This window comes from Capricornis sumatraensis, chromosome 14 (assembly GCF_032405125.1).
Source record: "Capricornis sumatraensis isolate serow.1 chromosome 14, serow.2, whole genome shotgun sequence".
Taxonomy (NCBI): domain Eukaryota; kingdom Metazoa; phylum Chordata; class Mammalia; order Artiodactyla; family Bovidae; genus Capricornis; species Capricornis sumatraensis.
In genome coordinates this window covers 34,444,028-34,460,476 of record NC_091082.1, presented here as the reverse complement: position 1 = coordinate 34,460,476, position 16,449 = coordinate 34,444,028, and the positions used below count along the sequence as shown (strand labels likewise).

Here is a 16,449-nt window from a genome sequence, read left to right as displayed (position 1 = left end):
TGCTTGAGAACTGGGATTTAAGCCATAGGCCTGTACTGGGTAGCTCAGAGCCACTCCCCAGGTATAGATGCTGAGAAAGAGTCTGTTGGGTTCAATGAGGGGTGATTCACAAGGACAAATATCCAGAGAGAAGCCAAGCACACAATGGAGACGCTGTTAACCAACCTTTACTTAGCTGGGAAGAGGGCAAGGGGTCTGGCCGAGGTTGTGTAGTCAAGGTCAGTGCCTCGACTGGGGGCCGGGCACCCAGAAGGTGTTCAGAATGCACCTGCTGCTGGACACAGGGTGAGTTTGCAGAGTCCAAGGGCTATGGATTCTGTCAGTCAGTCAGTTCAGTCGCTCAGTCGTGTCCGACTCTGAGACCCCGCAAAGAATGAACCGCAGCACGCCAGGCCTCCCTGTCCATCACCAACTCCCAGAGTTTACTCAGACTCATCTCCATTGAATCGGTGATGCCATCCAACCATCTCATCCTCTGTCGTCCGCGTCTCCTCCTGCCCTCAATCTTTCCCAGCATCAGGGTCTTTTCCAATGAGTCAGCTCTTCGCATCAGATGGCCAGAGTATTGGAGTTTCAGCTTCAACATCGGTCCTTCCAATGAACACCCGGGATTCTTAGCCCAGGGTTAAAAATCAGCGAGCCCAAAATCAACGCAATAGAGCCCAGCTCCGCGGCCCTTATCTTCCAGGATGTGGGCAGACACTGACCCCGGTGTTACTCTGCGCAGCTGGAGAGTCACACGGACGCGCACCTGGGCCGGGACTTCTTCCTGGGCCGCTCGCCCGCTGCCCGCTCCAGCACCTACGTCAACCTGCGCGAAGTCTCGGCGCGCGTGCGGCTGCCGCCCGGGGAGTACGTGGTGGTTCCGGCCACCTTCGAGCCCTTCCAGGACGGCGACTTTTGCCTGAGGGTGTTCTCGGAGAAAAAGGCCAAGGCCCTGTGCGTGTCCTTCCCCTGCGGGCTGGTGGCAGGGGCCGCAGAGGGAGCTGGCCCCGCGAGGGTGCAGGGCGCTGTCGGTGTGTGGGACCCACCCCCGGCCCCCGGAGGAAATCTGTTTGCCCTGCAAGGGTTCTTCATTAGGGGGGCCCCCTCCTGCCCCTCCACGTTGGTCTGTAGGAGGGGAAGAGTTTTCCTTCTAAAAAGATCAAGAGAGGGCATCAGTAACAGCTGGGTGAGAGCATTTTCCTCCCAGTGGGGAGGGCGCCTCATAGAGGAGGAGCTGGGTGAGAAGACCGCCTCTTCTCTTATACTTATCTTGCACACCACACACTCATATGCCACATACACACATCACACACGCACACGCTGCATGTACCATGCACACCGACATCACATACACAAACCACACGCACCCATATCACACACCACACATATACGATGCATGCACATCTCACATACACACACCACACACACATGCCACACACACCCCATATACTGTGCACCTGCATACCGACCCATTACAGACATACCACACATGCCACACACACACCATGTGCATATGCACACATGCCATACATACAGGCAGACTGCGTGTCCCTTACATATATATACCACACATACACCACACACATACACATAAAACCACACACACACAAACACCAGATACACACACTTAACACATAGTATAGCTGCCCATACCACACACACACGACACACACACCACACACACACATCACACACACACACTACATACACACGACACACACCACACACACACCCACACACCAACACACACCATACACCCACACACCACACACATACCCCATATACTGTGCACCTTCCTACCAACACATTACAGACATACCACACATGCTACACACACACCATGCGCACATACACACATACCACACATACACACATACCATACATACAGGCAGACTGCATGTCCCTTACATATATATACCATGCATACACGCCATATGCACACCTGATATATACTTTCTGGATATACGTACATCACATATACCACACACCTGTACACCACACACATACTGCATATACACATAAAACCACACACACACAAACACCACATACACACGCTTAACACATAGTATAGCTGCCTGTACAACACACACACCACACACACACCACACACACACCGCACACATACACACCACACACACCCACACACTGCACACCCATACACCACACACATACCCCATATACTGTGCACCTTGCTACCAACACAGTACAGACATACCACACACACTACATACACACCATGTGCACATACACACATGCCATACATACATGCAGATCACATATCCCTTACATATATATGCTACACATACACCACAAACACACCGTACACACACCTGATATACTTTCTGTACATACACACATCACATGTATCACACACATACACACCACACACATACTACCTACACACATAAAACCACACACAAACACCACATACACACACTTAACACGTAGTATCACCCCCCCATACCACACACACACACACACACACACATACCACACACATACACCACACACGCCACACACATACACACCACACACACCCACACACACCACACACACACCACACACATATATACCACACACACCCACACACTGCACACCCATACACCACACACATACCCCATATACTGTGCACCTTCCTACCAACACAGTACAGACATACCACACACACTACATACACACCGTGCGCACATATGCACATGCCATACATATATGCAGATCACATATCCCTTACATACATATACTACACATACACCACAAACACACCGTGCACACACCTGATATACTTTCTGTACATACACACATCACATGTATCACACACATACACACCACACACATACTACCTACACACATAAAACCACACACAAACACCACATACACACACTTAACACGTAGTATCACCCCCCCACACCACACACACACACACACACACACACACACACATACTGCCCCACATACCATGTACATGTATGGATGGACTCGTGGGTTGTGGGCTTGGTGACTCATTCCCCAGATACCATTTCAGCAAGGATTCACATAGCTGGGAAGATGAGATTAGTAACTGGGAAAGGTGGGGAGAGGATTCCTCAGAAGAGTAGTCCTCCAGGGTGAACATTCTGGATTCCATGAGGGGCCCACTGAACTTGGCAGCTCTTGACTCTGGTGAAAACTCAGGGTGGGGTGGGAGTTGGAGGCATGAAGGGAGGGATCCTGGTTCAGTTTATGCAGTTTGGTGATAGTAGGAACCAGGTCTTCTGTTGGGAAGCTGGTCCCTCAGCTGGGCTACAGACTTCCTGAAAGAACCTAGCCGTTAGCTATACGTTTTGTTAATCCTTACCCATGTTTGCTATTTCCTTTCTCTGTGTTTCAGGGAAATTGGGGACGTGGTAGTTGGAAACCCACATGAGGTATGCCACCTTTAAAACGCCAAGCTCTGACACTTACCTGTAGCAGTCATTTGGGGCTTCTTATTGGTTGCCTAGGAATCCCCTCAACCCCTGAGCCTGGCTGGATGGGAAGCTCCTGGGGCCAGGACCCTGGACCCCTCCTGTTTATCACCATGCCCACCCCCCCCCATCCCCACCTAGTGCCGAGCACACAACAGACCAGCGACAGATGTAGTGAATGATGCACGGATGAATTTTAAATCTTCATCTTTCATTTTTCTCAGTGAGTCCCATCTTAACTTTGTAACTGCCCCACCTTTTAGCCACCACCCAGCGAGGTGGAGCAAGAAGATGGCCAGCTGAGGAGCCTGTTTGAGAAGTTTGCCGGGAAGGTGAGTGGAGGGCGAACACGAGCTCCCACAGGGGCAGGAGAGTGTTCGAGAAAGCTCAGGTCACCTGAGTCTTTTGTCGTTTGCATCTCCTTGAGTAGCAAGGGCCACAGGTCTCAGGCCTCGCAGGTCTGTCTGTTGCCTCTTCCTGTCTGAAGCCTGAGGTCTTTCCTGCACTGCTGGCGAGAGGACTGTGGGCTTGACCACGGCCAGTTTTCTTGCTGTGTTGTCTTGCATTTTGAGAAAGTAGAAAATTTGAATCTCCAGGTCCTGCCAAAAGCCTTTCTGTGTGTAAACTGACCCTGGTGGATCAGAGCCCTGACTAGAAAACCAAGAGGCCAAACTTCCCTATATCCTTCAGAGATGAGAGGAATCGCCCAGCCCAGGTGGCCGGCAGCTCAGTCAACCAGGCCTGGGCTAAGTGCTTCATGTCCTGCTGCCTTGCCTGCCCCCAGGGACACCGGCGGAGCTGGGCTTGTGGGAGTCAAGGTTGGCCCAGGTGCCAGCGCCGCTCGGGGGCTTGTGGAGCTGGTGTGCCCACTGCTCCTTCCCGCCCTGTCCTGCTGACTTGGCTTATTGTGATTCTGGTCCTGAGGGGCTGTAAGTCAGAGCAGACTCCGGACTCCGAGTGTCACAACTGGCCCCATAAAAACAGCGAATGCACTGCTCTTTGAAAGATAATAGGTTTGCCAGAGGGCCTGGAAAGGCGTCCATCATCTTGGACTGCTATAACAAGGTACCACAGACTGGAAAGCGTTTGAACAACAGAAATTTATTTCTCACAGTTCTGGAGGCTAGCAGTCTGAGATCAGGGTGTTGGCCTGGTCAGATTCTGGGGAGGGCTGTCTTCTAACTTGAGGACCCACGTCTCACTGTCTCATGTGGCAGAAAGAGGATTAGGAATCCATCTGGGGTCCCTTTTGTAAAGGCACTAATTCCACTCACGAGGGCTCCACCCTCATGACCTAATCACCTCCCAAAGGTCCCTCCTCCTATACTTTAATATTGGGGGTTGGATTTCAACATACAAATTTTGGAGGATGCAAACATTCATTCTGTAACAGAAGGAGAAAAACAATGCTCTCCACCCTTGGAAAGCTCTGAGCCACTTTATAGACTTAAGGACGGAGTAGAAGAAAATACTTTAAAATCCCTGGCAGAAAATAAAACCTGGGAACACAATTCCTTTATATAGCCATTAAAGAAGGCTTTGCAAAATTGAGGCAATTTATGTTTTAGATAGACACTTAGACCAATGTTTTTGCTAACAAAACCTTGTTGCCTTAGCTTCTAAGGGACCATATTTTATTTGGAACATCAAGACTGATAACAAAATGAAAGCTCCTATTTGTGTAGTTCTTCATGTACCTTATCTTTTCTCTCTTGCCTGGTGGGGCAATATCAGTCACTGTCACTGTTCTCCTGGTGCAGGGTCGGGCCCAGAGAGGTTAAGGAGCTGGCTGGGACATGAGGCCTTGTGAAGGACAATCAAGGTCTCAACAGCCCATTCTTGGCCTGGAGGCTTTTCAGGATGTCCCCAGGTCTTATTATTGAGGCTGACCATTCTGTGCCTGAATGAGGCCAGCTGCACTCACAGGCAAGCTCACAGCTCCCACCTTGCTTATTTCTAGTCGAGCAGCTTGGGCCTGGCTGGTGGAAGAGGGGAGAAATGGGGCCCCGTGCAGACAAGTGTTAAGACCACACCTCACCAGGGGAAGTGACTTGGCTAAGGTCCCATGGCGAATAAACGGGGTAGGTATGACTGGAACCCAGATTTTAGTCTGGGGCCCCTTCTCTAAGCCTCACTGTCTCTGAGCTTCTTTCGGCATCCTGCCTGAGGTCTGTCCTCCAGCTGGTTGTTAAGGGACCAGTAATCCTGAGGCTCAGTGTTTATCCTCTGCCCCGTGCAGGTGAAGAACCCTAGTCCCCCAAATCTCTACTTCCGGGATGAGGTAGGCTTTATGTGAAATGGCAGCTCCCACAGATGCAGTGGGGAAAGCGAGTGCTTTGGGTGAGACAGACTTAGGTTTCGAATGCCAGTTCTGCCACTGGCGACTGTGAACTCCAGCAATTACATTGCAGGCAAATGGCAATTACATGGTAAAGGTATATGGCGTTTGGTGGTGGTTTGGTCGCTAAGTCATGTTCAACTCTTGCGACCCCATTGACTATAGCCCTCCAGGCTCCTCTGTTCATGGGATTTCCCAGGCAAGAATACTGGAGTGAATTGCCTTCTCCAGGGGATCTTCCTGGCCCAGGGATTGAACCTGGGTCTCCTGCATTGCAGGCAAATTCTTTACTGACTGGGTCACCAGGGAAGCCCATATGGTGCTCCGCAGTTTACAAAGTCAGAGCTTCCTTCACCCTAACACGAGGACAGTGCTGTTGTGAGGTTTTGAGGGTGCTCCACCCCAGGCACGTGGCCGTCAGCGCCAGCTCCTTTTCTGCTTCTTGCCCGTCTTGGTCTCGGGTTGGGCAAGTCTGAGAAAGGCAGTAGACGCTGTGTGCAGCCTTCTGCTATGCGTGTACCCTGCTCACGCCATTAATATACACTTCTCACTGGGCTGTGGGGGCCCCAGAGAAGCTGTGAATTCGATTTTTTTTTTTTTAAAGCTATCATAGCCTTTTAAAAATCATAGGGTCAGTGGACCCGGTGTCTGAATCTACCGTTCATTTTGTGTCTTGAAACACTCATTAAGGTCTGACATGCTTTGCATTCGGGTTCCTCTTTCTAGGATTCTGAGATCAGGGCCAGTGAACTCAGAACAGCTCTGAATGAAGTGTTTTCCAAACGTAAGTTCTTCCTGGGGGCCCTCAGCCAGTGAGGGTGGGGGTGGGCACTGGGCCAGGGGCACTGCAGATGGGGACCAGGGCCCTGATTCCATCTGTACCGAGAGAGCATCTGGCAGGTGGGAGAGGCTGGAGCAGAGGGGTGGTGGGCAGGGTGAGAGCGGGGCTGATGCTGGGGTCAGTTGGCCCTACAGCAAAGAGTCCTGAGTCCTGGCAGGAAAGAAATTGGGCTGAGAGTGATGTAAATGAAAATCTCCCACAAAATTAATAACTTGGTACTGTGGAAGCTATGCAGCTTGAAAATCCTGTTCTGTAGTGCCCCTCTGGGGAAGGCGTGTAGAGGGGAGGATTCTGCCTGTCTTCGATCATAACAGTTCTCCATCTTCAGACTTTAGCTAAAGTCCTGAGGGCTGGCAGAGGATCAAACTTCACCCAGGCTGAGGAAAAGCATGTTCCTCTCCTATGAACTGCAGATCCATGGAGCTGGTTTCTTGCCCAGCTTGGGGATGGGCCAGGTTAAGGCTTCAGGCTGGTTGAGTGATGGGCATGTTTACCCATGGCAGCCAGAAAGGGTCTGAGCGTGAAGGGCACAGGGGCAAAGCCGGATGTGAGCCCACCCTGGGGCTAAGCACCTCCCTGAGGTTGAGAGCCCAGGCTTGGAGGCCCTCCCCACCCTCTGCTCCAGCTATTCCTCCTGCCTGGCAGAGAAAGAGCCCAGGGAAGTGGAGAGGGCTGCAGGGTCTTTGGTGTCTTTCTGCCTTGACTTTCAAGTGTGAGCAAGTTGAGCATGGAGCCAGGGATGGCTGTAGATCCCAGAGATGCCTGCAATTTAGCGGTGACATTAACAGTTACTGTTTGAGAGGCTGTGTGTTGTGGTTAGAAGCTTGGGCTATGGAGCCAGATAGCCTGTGTTTAGATCCCAACTCTGCCTGGGTTCTGTGATCTTCAGCAAATTATTTAACCTCTCTGGGCCTCTGTTTCCTTATCTATAAAATGGGTATGAAGGTATTTACCACATGGGGTACAGTTCTTAGAGGGCTCCTCTGGTGGCTCAGTTGTAAAGAATCCACCTGCCAACGCAGGAGATGCAGCTTTGATCCCTGGGTTGGTAAGATCCCCTGGAGAAGGGAATGGCAAGCCACTCCAGTATTCTTGGCTGGGAAATTCCATGGATGGTGAAGCCTGGAGGGCTGCAGTCCATGCATGCATGCTAAATCACTTCAGCCGTGTCTGACTCTTTGTGATCTTATAGACACAGGCTCCTCCGTCCATGGCATTCTCCAGGCAGGACTACTGGAGTGTGTTATCATGCCCTCTTTCCATCTTTCCAATCCTGGTATCAAGCCCATATCTCCTGAGACTCCTGCATTGCAGGCAGATTCTTTTCTGCTGAGCTACTTGGGGTGTAGCCCAAGGGGTCTCAAAAGAGCTGGACTTGATGCAGAGACTAAACAAAATAGAGTGCTTCGAACAATACCTGGCCAATAAAAAGTTAGCTGATTTATTAAGAACTTGTCATAGACCAAGCACCATGCTAAGAACTTCACTTACATTATCTAATTTTATCACCAGTTAGCTTTGCGGGCGAGTATTATTGTTGTTCTTATTGATGGAGCAGAAAAGCACAGCTCAGAGATATTAGCTTGCTGAAGTCCGTGGCTTGTGAGTAGCAAAGCTGAGGTTCTGACACTGAATCCCGAGGCCAGCATCCACCTCTGGGACTCCAGGGGGCCTCTTCCCAGGAGCCCGCCACCAAGCTCACTCGTTTATGTGGAGCTCACGTTCGGCTCTGTACTCTGGCTGGTGTCTTTGGTGGCCTCCTACCAGGGCGATTATTTCCCATGCCTTCAAATGATCCTGACTCTGCCCCCCTGCCCACCTCTTTCTATTTAAATATTTAGGAACAGACGTCAAATTTGATGGATTTGACATCAACATTTGCAGAGAGATGATCAGCCTGATGGATGTATCCTTTAAATGTCACATTATTTTTACTTTGATCCTGGTTTTCTTGACTCCTCCACCTGAGATGGAGGCAGGGGAAAGAGAGAGAAGGGAACCAGCATTTTCTGAGCATATGGCAGCTACATGCCTGAGCTGGAAAGAAAAATGTCATCTCATTTTTGCTCTTCAGTAAGCCTGAGATGCTCTCTGTTTCACAGGTGAAGAAACTGAGGTGTGCCATGTTTAAATGACTTGTTTAAAATCCTCTTTTTTTTGGTGTTTCACATTTTTTTTTCATTTTCACCAAGAACTTAATTTTTTTATTGTGGCATAATTGCTTTCCAATGTTGTGTTGGTTTCAGCTGTATAATAATGTGAATCAGTCATAATTACATATATATCCCCTCCCTTTTGAACGTCCACCCTACCCTGATCCCACCCCTCTAGGTCATCACCGAGCACCATGCTGAGTTCCCTGTGCTGTCCAGCAGCTTCCCACTAGCTATCTGTTTTGCACATGGTAGTGTATACATATCAATAATTCAGAGATAGCAAAAATGGCATTTGTGGCCTTGCTCCCACTTATCACAGCATCCCTCCCACGGGGCTCGGTTCCTCTCCTTCCTCTCCCTGGCTCTCTCCATCCCCATCTGTCTCTGTCTCCCATCCTCGACACCAATTGTTGAGAATTTGATCACACAGGATAAACCTGTTTGTTTGCTCTGACCTGATTTGACCCTTGTTCTATGTTGAAGAATGAGAAAGAGATTTGGGGAGGAATGGAGAAGGTTAGGGCGTTCTAGATGGAAGGAAAACCTTGAGCGCAGAGTGGGGAAGGGCAGGGCACCCCTTCCTTGAAACTTGGTCTTGGGTGGGTCCAGGTTACCGTGTCCCATGGTGCTGCTGGTGAAGGCGATTTCTTTGAAAACTGGAGCTTTGGAGAATGTACTTCAGCTCTGGGGGCTTCATCTGTGATGAGATATGATGACCTCTGGGGTGGGAGGAATGAGTTGTACTTGCCCCGTGGCCATGCACAGAGGGCTTGGACAGCCGGCTTGAGTGTGCTGACCTCTACTGGGGGTGTCAACCATGGAGAGCTGGTTCTATCCTTGTGGTCCTGGACTTTCAGATGCTGGGCCTGCCCAGCCCTGTGGCCCAGTGTGGTCCTTCAGTGAGGTCCATGTTTAAGAAGCCATGGGCCATGAAGAACTGTTAACTGTTGATTCATTTTTTGCAAACAGTCATTGATTTCTGAGTCATTCTTCTTAAACTTGCCTGTGAACTTTCATTTAGATTTGAGGGTGACCTTGTGTGTCACCCTCAAACATTATTCCCAGGGGTGTTTGCATTTTCATGGCTCTAAGAGGACTGTGACTCAATCATTCTTCAAGAGCGTCTGTTTCACCATTTAGATGCTTTGGGGGCAGTGGTTTTGAACCAGAAAATACAGCAGAACTGCCCATGGTGAAAGTTGCTCAGTTGTGTCTGACTCTTTGCGACCCCAGGGACTATACAGTCCATGGGATTCTTCAGGCCAGAATACTGGAGTGGGTAGCCATTTCCTTCTCCAGGGGATCTTCCCAACCCAGGGATCGAACCCAGGTCTTCCACATTGCAGGTGGATTCTTTACCATCTGAGGCACAAGGGAAGCCCCATGTAACCTTGTGTAGCTTTTTGCGTATTTTTGCTCAGTCATTCAGTGGCCTCTGACTCTGCAGCCCTTTGGACTATAGCCCACCAAGCTCCTCTGTCCATGATATTTCTTCAGGCAAGAATACTGGAGTGGGAAGTGATATCTTCTTCCAGGGGAGCTTCCCGATTCAGGGATGGAACCCATGTCTCCTGTGTCTCCTGAACTGCAGGTGGATTCTTTACCTGTTGAGCTATCGATATCGAGACATAATTCACATACCATCCCATGTACCCATTTAAAGGGTACAGCTTCATGTTTTTTTCTTAGTATATTCAGAGTTGTGCAAACACCACCATCCATTTTAGAGCTTTTTATCACCCTAAAAGGAACTCTGCACCCATATTTGCAGTCATTCACCTTTCCGCTCAACAACCCCAAACCCTCTGCCCTACTATCACTTTCTGTCTCTATAGATTTGCCTATTCCGGATATTTTCAGGTTAATAGAATCGTATAGCATGTAGTCCAGGGTAGCATGTATCAGCACTGAAAAATCATGGAGTTTTAAAAATCCAGTTGCCTGGGTCTCGCTCCTGGAGATGCTGATTCAGGGCATTTGGGACAAGGCCTGGGAGTCGGCAGCTTCATCTGGAATTGAGGATATGTTGGTGCTCCGAGACAGTGCTTTGGAACAGACAGGAGATCCAAGTTCTGGCCCTACTACAGTTATTGAATACTGTGAACCTCATGTCTTCTCCTGGAAAATGGGATAACAGAATGTAGCTCCTGTAGTTTTGTGAGGCTGAAATGAGATACAAGTATACACAGGTCTGGCTAGACCATAGTGTTAGCCCTCTTTGTGGATTACTATCCTCAGGTATGTTGGTAGACATATTAGTGAGGATTGGAAGGTTGTGGTGCATCCGACACTCAGCATAGATTGTGGAGATAAAAGACACAGACTTTCTTAAAGGGTGAGGTTTACAGTCTTGAGTGCAAACATGACTTTTTGTTTGGCTAGTTGAAGGAGGTGAGAATGATGGTCTGTTTCAGAATTTTAACACCTGAGTTGTAACACGCTGGTGTCTATTGATTAATTGGGATGGCTGAGAAAAGGGTAGTTTCAAAGAGACTGAACTTCACAAACAGTTCAAAAGCACCCCCCAGGTCTAGCCCAGTGCTGAATCAGTATTCACTGGACACAGAGGATTGCACAGAACCCCTGGCCCATTTTGGCTGAGCCAGCTGTCCTGCTGGGACCATGTCCCAGGATCCCTGGGAATCAATGGTGAGAAGCTCAGAGCCTCTTCAAAGCAACAGACAAATATGTGTAGACTGTGTGTGGCTAGGAATCCCAATCCCATGCTCCTGAGGACTCTTCTGGTACCATTTTGCCATCAACTCTAATATCAATGGCAGACATTTAAATCTGGAAGAGAATTTACTACAGATTATTTAGCTCCCCCCTCTCAAAATCCCACGGTGATGAGGATGCTGAACACTAAATGAATGATATTGTAGGAGAGCTTTAGGCTCCTGACTTGCCCTTAGCCCCTAGCTCTGTGCCTGACCTCAAACAAGGGCCTTTGTGAGCGTTTGACTTCTTTAATCTTTATTTGAACTTGTCTCCCACCAATCCTTCCCACCATGACCCCCAGGGCCCTGCTTACTGCAGACATGGATGTTCACTGAGGTCTTAAGACACTCACTGTGCAAGGTCACAGAGAATGTGATCCATAAAGCATGTGGAAATTGGGCTTGATCGTGTTGGCCTTAACCCGCCTAGAGCAATGGGACAGGCTCCCTGGAACTGGTGGAATTCAAGACGCTCTGGTTGAAGATCCAGAAGTATCTGGTAACCCTTTTCTCCCTGTTGGGTAACCTCTGGGCTCTGGTCACTCTCCTCTGTTCTCTTTCTAGCACCTTGCCCTTCCTGACACCCATTCCTGATCAGTTTCCTGCGCTGGTCTAACCAGATCCTTCATCACGGTCAAAGAGAACACCAGACCTGGACACATTGTCCAGGAAGGACTAAGCAGGCCCCTGCACCAGTGCCGCCAGCGGAAGTCCCACTGTTCACAGAGCACAAGGACTACCACTGGCTCTCAGCACAAGCTCCTATTTTTGTTCTGGAGACTTCTTGGGAGGAATCAGTGAAGCCTCTGAGGGTGTCCCTGGCCTCTTGAGGAAGCAGTGGGGTAGAGGGAGATGGTTCTGCAGGGGCTGCAAACAGTTGTTTTCACCTGGAATTTTTCTCCTGCTTTAGGAGATCTTTCGGGAGACCGATCATAACCACTCGGGGACTATCGATGCCCATGAGATGAGGACAGCCCTCAAGAAGGCAGGTGAGGACACATCCCACAGGGAAGATCCTGAGACCAGGATGTGCTCATTGAAAATGTGCTTAATATGGTGGTGGTTGCTAATGGCCATCAGTGGTAATTACCTTGTGCTGGATGTCTGTGTGATAACAAAGATGCGTTGAGTACCTTCCTTATCTGGGGAGCAGGGAATGTTGCTGGATTCTTTAGACTTTTTCCAAGGACTTTGCCTGTTCCTGGGAAGGTGACAGCAATCACAGGACCGGGCTGTGAAGGGGATGGGCAGGAGAGGCAGTCCCTTCACCTTCCCTGTTTTTTTTTTTTGCTATGGTCCATGTGATGCAAAGCTAAGTTAGTGCTGGAGCTCCAGGCCTATTTTTGGACCAGGGAGTGGGGTTCATCCTGTTGAGGATTTTCTAAAAGGAAACTGATTTGATGACCAGAATCCTCTGGAATCCTTTGAAGGGGGCAGCATCAGGCGAGAGTTAGCCCTGAATTCTGTTGGAGATAGAACTGAGGCCCCCATCTATGACCCTGGCCCCCCTCTGCCCACAGGTTTCACCCTCAGTGACCAGGTCCAGCAGACCATCGCCATGCGGTATGCATGCAGCAAGCTCACCGTGGACTTTGACAGCTTCATTGCTTGTATGATCCACCTGGAGACCCTCTTCAGTGAGTCACGCTCTCCTTTAAGTGAAAGTGTTAGTTGCTCAGTGGTGTCTGACTTTTTGCGACCCCATGGACTGTAGCCCACCATACTCCTCTGTCCATGGGATTTTCTAGGCAAAAATACTGGAATGGGTTGCCTGTTTCTTCTCTAGGGGTTCTTCTCAACTCAGGGATCAAACCGGGGTCTCCTACATTGCAGGCAGTTTCTTTACCATCTGATCCACCAAGGAAGCCCCCTCACCCCCACCCTGACCCATCCCACTTCTGAGGTATAGGAAGGAGCAGGGGGCAGGGCCAGAAGGCAGAACCAGAAAGGCTTAGGTAGTTGTGGCATCCTTGGGGGAGGGGCAGCAGAAACTGAAGGGGCTGAGGAAGCTGGCCATGCCCAAGGTGTTGCCTTCTCTGGGAGATTTTTGTGCACCTATTGTGTGCAGTCACTGCAACAAATGATTGAGTCCTGCAATGGTCCTTAAATGGCTTTTGGTATCTGTTCGCATCGATGGGAATCATATTGAGAGCAGGTATCACCTCCCAGAGAGGGAATAGGGGTCTCCTTCTGGGAGGCTGTGGATAGTCTTCTTCCCGCTTGGGCTTATGCTGTAATGCTGTGCTTAGCCCCTCAGCTGTGTCTGACTCTGCGACCCCATGGACTGTAGCCCACCAGGCTCCTCTGTCCTTGAGACTTTTCAGGCAAGAATACTGGAGTGGCTTGCTGTTTCCTCCTCCAGGGGATCTTCCTGACGCAGGAATCAAATCTTCATCTCCTGCATTGCAGGCAGATTCTTTACCCACCCAGCCATCGAGAAAGCCCCATGCTTATGCTAATATATCCTATTAAGGGAGGGAGTTTGGGGAAAGGTCAGGCAGCCAGAGGCGAAGCTTCGCATCTGGATTACTCACACTTGGGGCAACCACCCCTGTTCCATGACCCCAGCCCCCACCCCTGTTGAAAGAATTGTAAGTTTCTAGAGCTCTGGGTGTGCAGATGGCAAAAGGAACTTCTCTGCTCACAACTGGAAGTTTGTCTGATTGGGCAAGTGGACATCTGCTGCCAAAAGCCCATTGCTCTGGGCACTGGGTCCAGATCTAGCCTTCCGGGGTCCCTGAAGCCAGGTGGAAGCTGGAGAGGGTGTGGGAGATGGAGGGAGGGTGAAAGGTGTGGGGTGGACAGAGGCAGCTCTCCGGCTGTTCCAAAGTCCAGGAGCGTCCTTATCTGATTTCATTCCTTCTCTGGCTTTCTAGAACTGTTCAGACTTCTGGACAAGGACCAGAATGGCATTGTCCAGCTCTCTCTGGCTGAGGTAAGTAGTTTTGGTAAGCTGCTTGCTTGTGATACTTGAAAATTCTTGGATGGTATTGCTGCCAAGCGCTGTTTATTTGCACTGGCTTATCTTATTTCTTTGTGGAAACAATGCTTGTTCTGTGACAGGCATTTCTGGGAGGAGTATGATTGTCATCAATTATATCTCAGATCATTTCAAGGATGCAAGCTATTATTAATTTGGATGAAATTGGGGGTGGTGGGTACAGTTTAAAACGCCTAACTTCTCAGGCAGAAGGTCTTTGATTGACATATAGAAGGAAATCAGAAACAAAGAATTAAATTGCAGCAAGGTAGAGTAGATGCTGAAGTTTCAATACTTTGGCCACCTGATGTGAAGAGCCAACTCATTGGAAAACACCCTGATGCGGGGAAAGATTGAGGACAGGAGGAGAAGGGGGCATCAGAGGATGAGATAGTTGGATGGCATCACCAACTCAATGGATGTGAATCTGAGCAAACTCTGAGAGTTGGTGATGGACAGGGAAGCCTGGCGTGCTGCAGTCCATGGGGTCAAAAAGAGTCGGACACAGCTGAGTGAACAGCAACAAGAGCAGATGCAAAATAAATGGGTGTAAATTATTGCGTACAAGGCCCATCATATCTTATGCAGAGAACACCATGCCCTTCCCCTGTGGAGGGCTGCAGCCTGGGCAGCAGGGCCTTTACTGGCCTGTGGAGATGCAGGTGTGGGCATGTCCTGAGGATTCAGGGGTGGGCCATTGCCCTTGACCTGCTTCTCAGGCAGAAGAGCTAGAGCACCGGCTTATTCCTGGCCCTGCTTAGTTGTCTGGGTACAACCACTTCTATTCTGCCCTAGAATGGCAGTGTTGCTGATCCCTTTCCAGTGATCTAGGGAAGGCCTTCCTAGAAGCACATTAGGCTCAATCAAGTTGAACCTGAAATTTTTGGAAGTCCCTGTGGGGCTAAGGGCTTCCCTGGTGGCTCAGAGGTTAAAGCGTCTGCCTGGAATTCAGGAGACCGGGGTTCAATCCCTGGGTTGGGAAGATCCCCTGGAGAAGGAAATGGCAACCCACTCCAGTCCTCTTGCCTGGAGAATCCCATGGAGGGAGGAGCCTGGTAGGCTACAGTCCATGGGGTTGCAAAGAGTCAGACACGACTGAGCGACTTCACTTTGCTTTGCTTTGCCTTGTGGGGCTAAGCTTTTCCTAAGACATATTTCCGTGGGGCTCTGACTGGGGAGCAGTGACTTAGTGAAGGGCTTCCTTGCTTCCTCTTATGGAGCGAGGCACTTCCTGGGGAAGGAGCTAGAGCAAGTCACACCCATGTGAAGCTGGAGAACATCGCTGGTGCAGTCACACCAGCTCCCAGAGGACCCCTGAACTTACTTCTATCTCCTTCTGTTTCAGTGGCTGTGCTGTGTGTTGGTCTGACCCAGGGTTTTGGTCATCGGTGATGCTCCATGACAACCTGCCTGCATCTTTTCTCCCCTTCTTTGCAGTTTTGTGAACTTTTATTCTTAAGGGGGCATTCATTAACTTTTCATCTCTTTCTTGTTGTCTATTGTTTCCTGAAATCCTGGCCTGTCTCACCGGAGCAATCAGGGAGTCTGAAATCTCTTTCAACAGCATTTACACTGGTCCCAGGGCACCATGGAGGGACAGAAATTGATTAAAGTTGTGGGCCAAAAGGGTTTCTGCCTTTCTCTATTGATACACAATCTGGGGGTTGCTCTGGGGTGTTCCTACTTTAGGAAACAAGATGTCCGTGAGAAATGACGAGTCATTTCTTGCAGCCCAAAGCTGCTGCAAGAAGAGAAATGTGGGTGGATCTTGGAGAAAAGGCCTGCTACAGATTAAGCTGCCTCCGGGGACCACCTGCAGGAGAGGAGGTGCTCCCCACCCTTCTGAGATAGGTGCTGGGATGAGCTGCAAGGGGAGGAGTTCTTTCTTCCCCACTTGCAGATGGAGAAACTGCTACATTGCAAGTCAGCATTGCCCAAGGGAAAGGAAAAGAAGGGAAAATTCTTGCTGCAGGGAATTCTTACCTGAGG

General features: G+C 49.7%; 1 protein-coding gene across 1 annotated transcript in view; it reads left to right on the top strand.

Moving 5' to 3' along the window:
* The window catches only part of CAPN8 (calpain 8), a 75,178-nt gene extending 59,349 nt beyond the window's left edge, over positions 1–15,829 (top strand). The window contains exons 12-21 of the mRNA XM_068985637.1: positions 728–939; positions 3,353–3,389; positions 3,692–3,760; positions 6,493–6,550; positions 8,449–8,513; positions 11,911–11,979; positions 12,391–12,469; positions 13,001–13,117; positions 14,357–14,415; positions 15,806–15,829. Of these exons, the coding sequence (XP_068841738.1) occupies positions 728–939; positions 3,353–3,389; positions 3,692–3,760; positions 6,493–6,550; positions 8,449–8,513; positions 11,911–11,979; positions 12,391–12,469; positions 13,001–13,117; positions 14,357–14,415; positions 15,806–15,829 (789 nt within the window). The remainder of the gene's footprint in view (positions 1–727; positions 940–3,352; positions 3,390–3,691; positions 3,761–6,492; positions 6,551–8,448; positions 8,514–11,910; positions 11,980–12,390; positions 12,470–13,000; positions 13,118–14,356; positions 14,416–15,805) is intronic.
* The last annotated feature ends 620 nt before the right edge of the window (positions 15,830–16,449 follow it).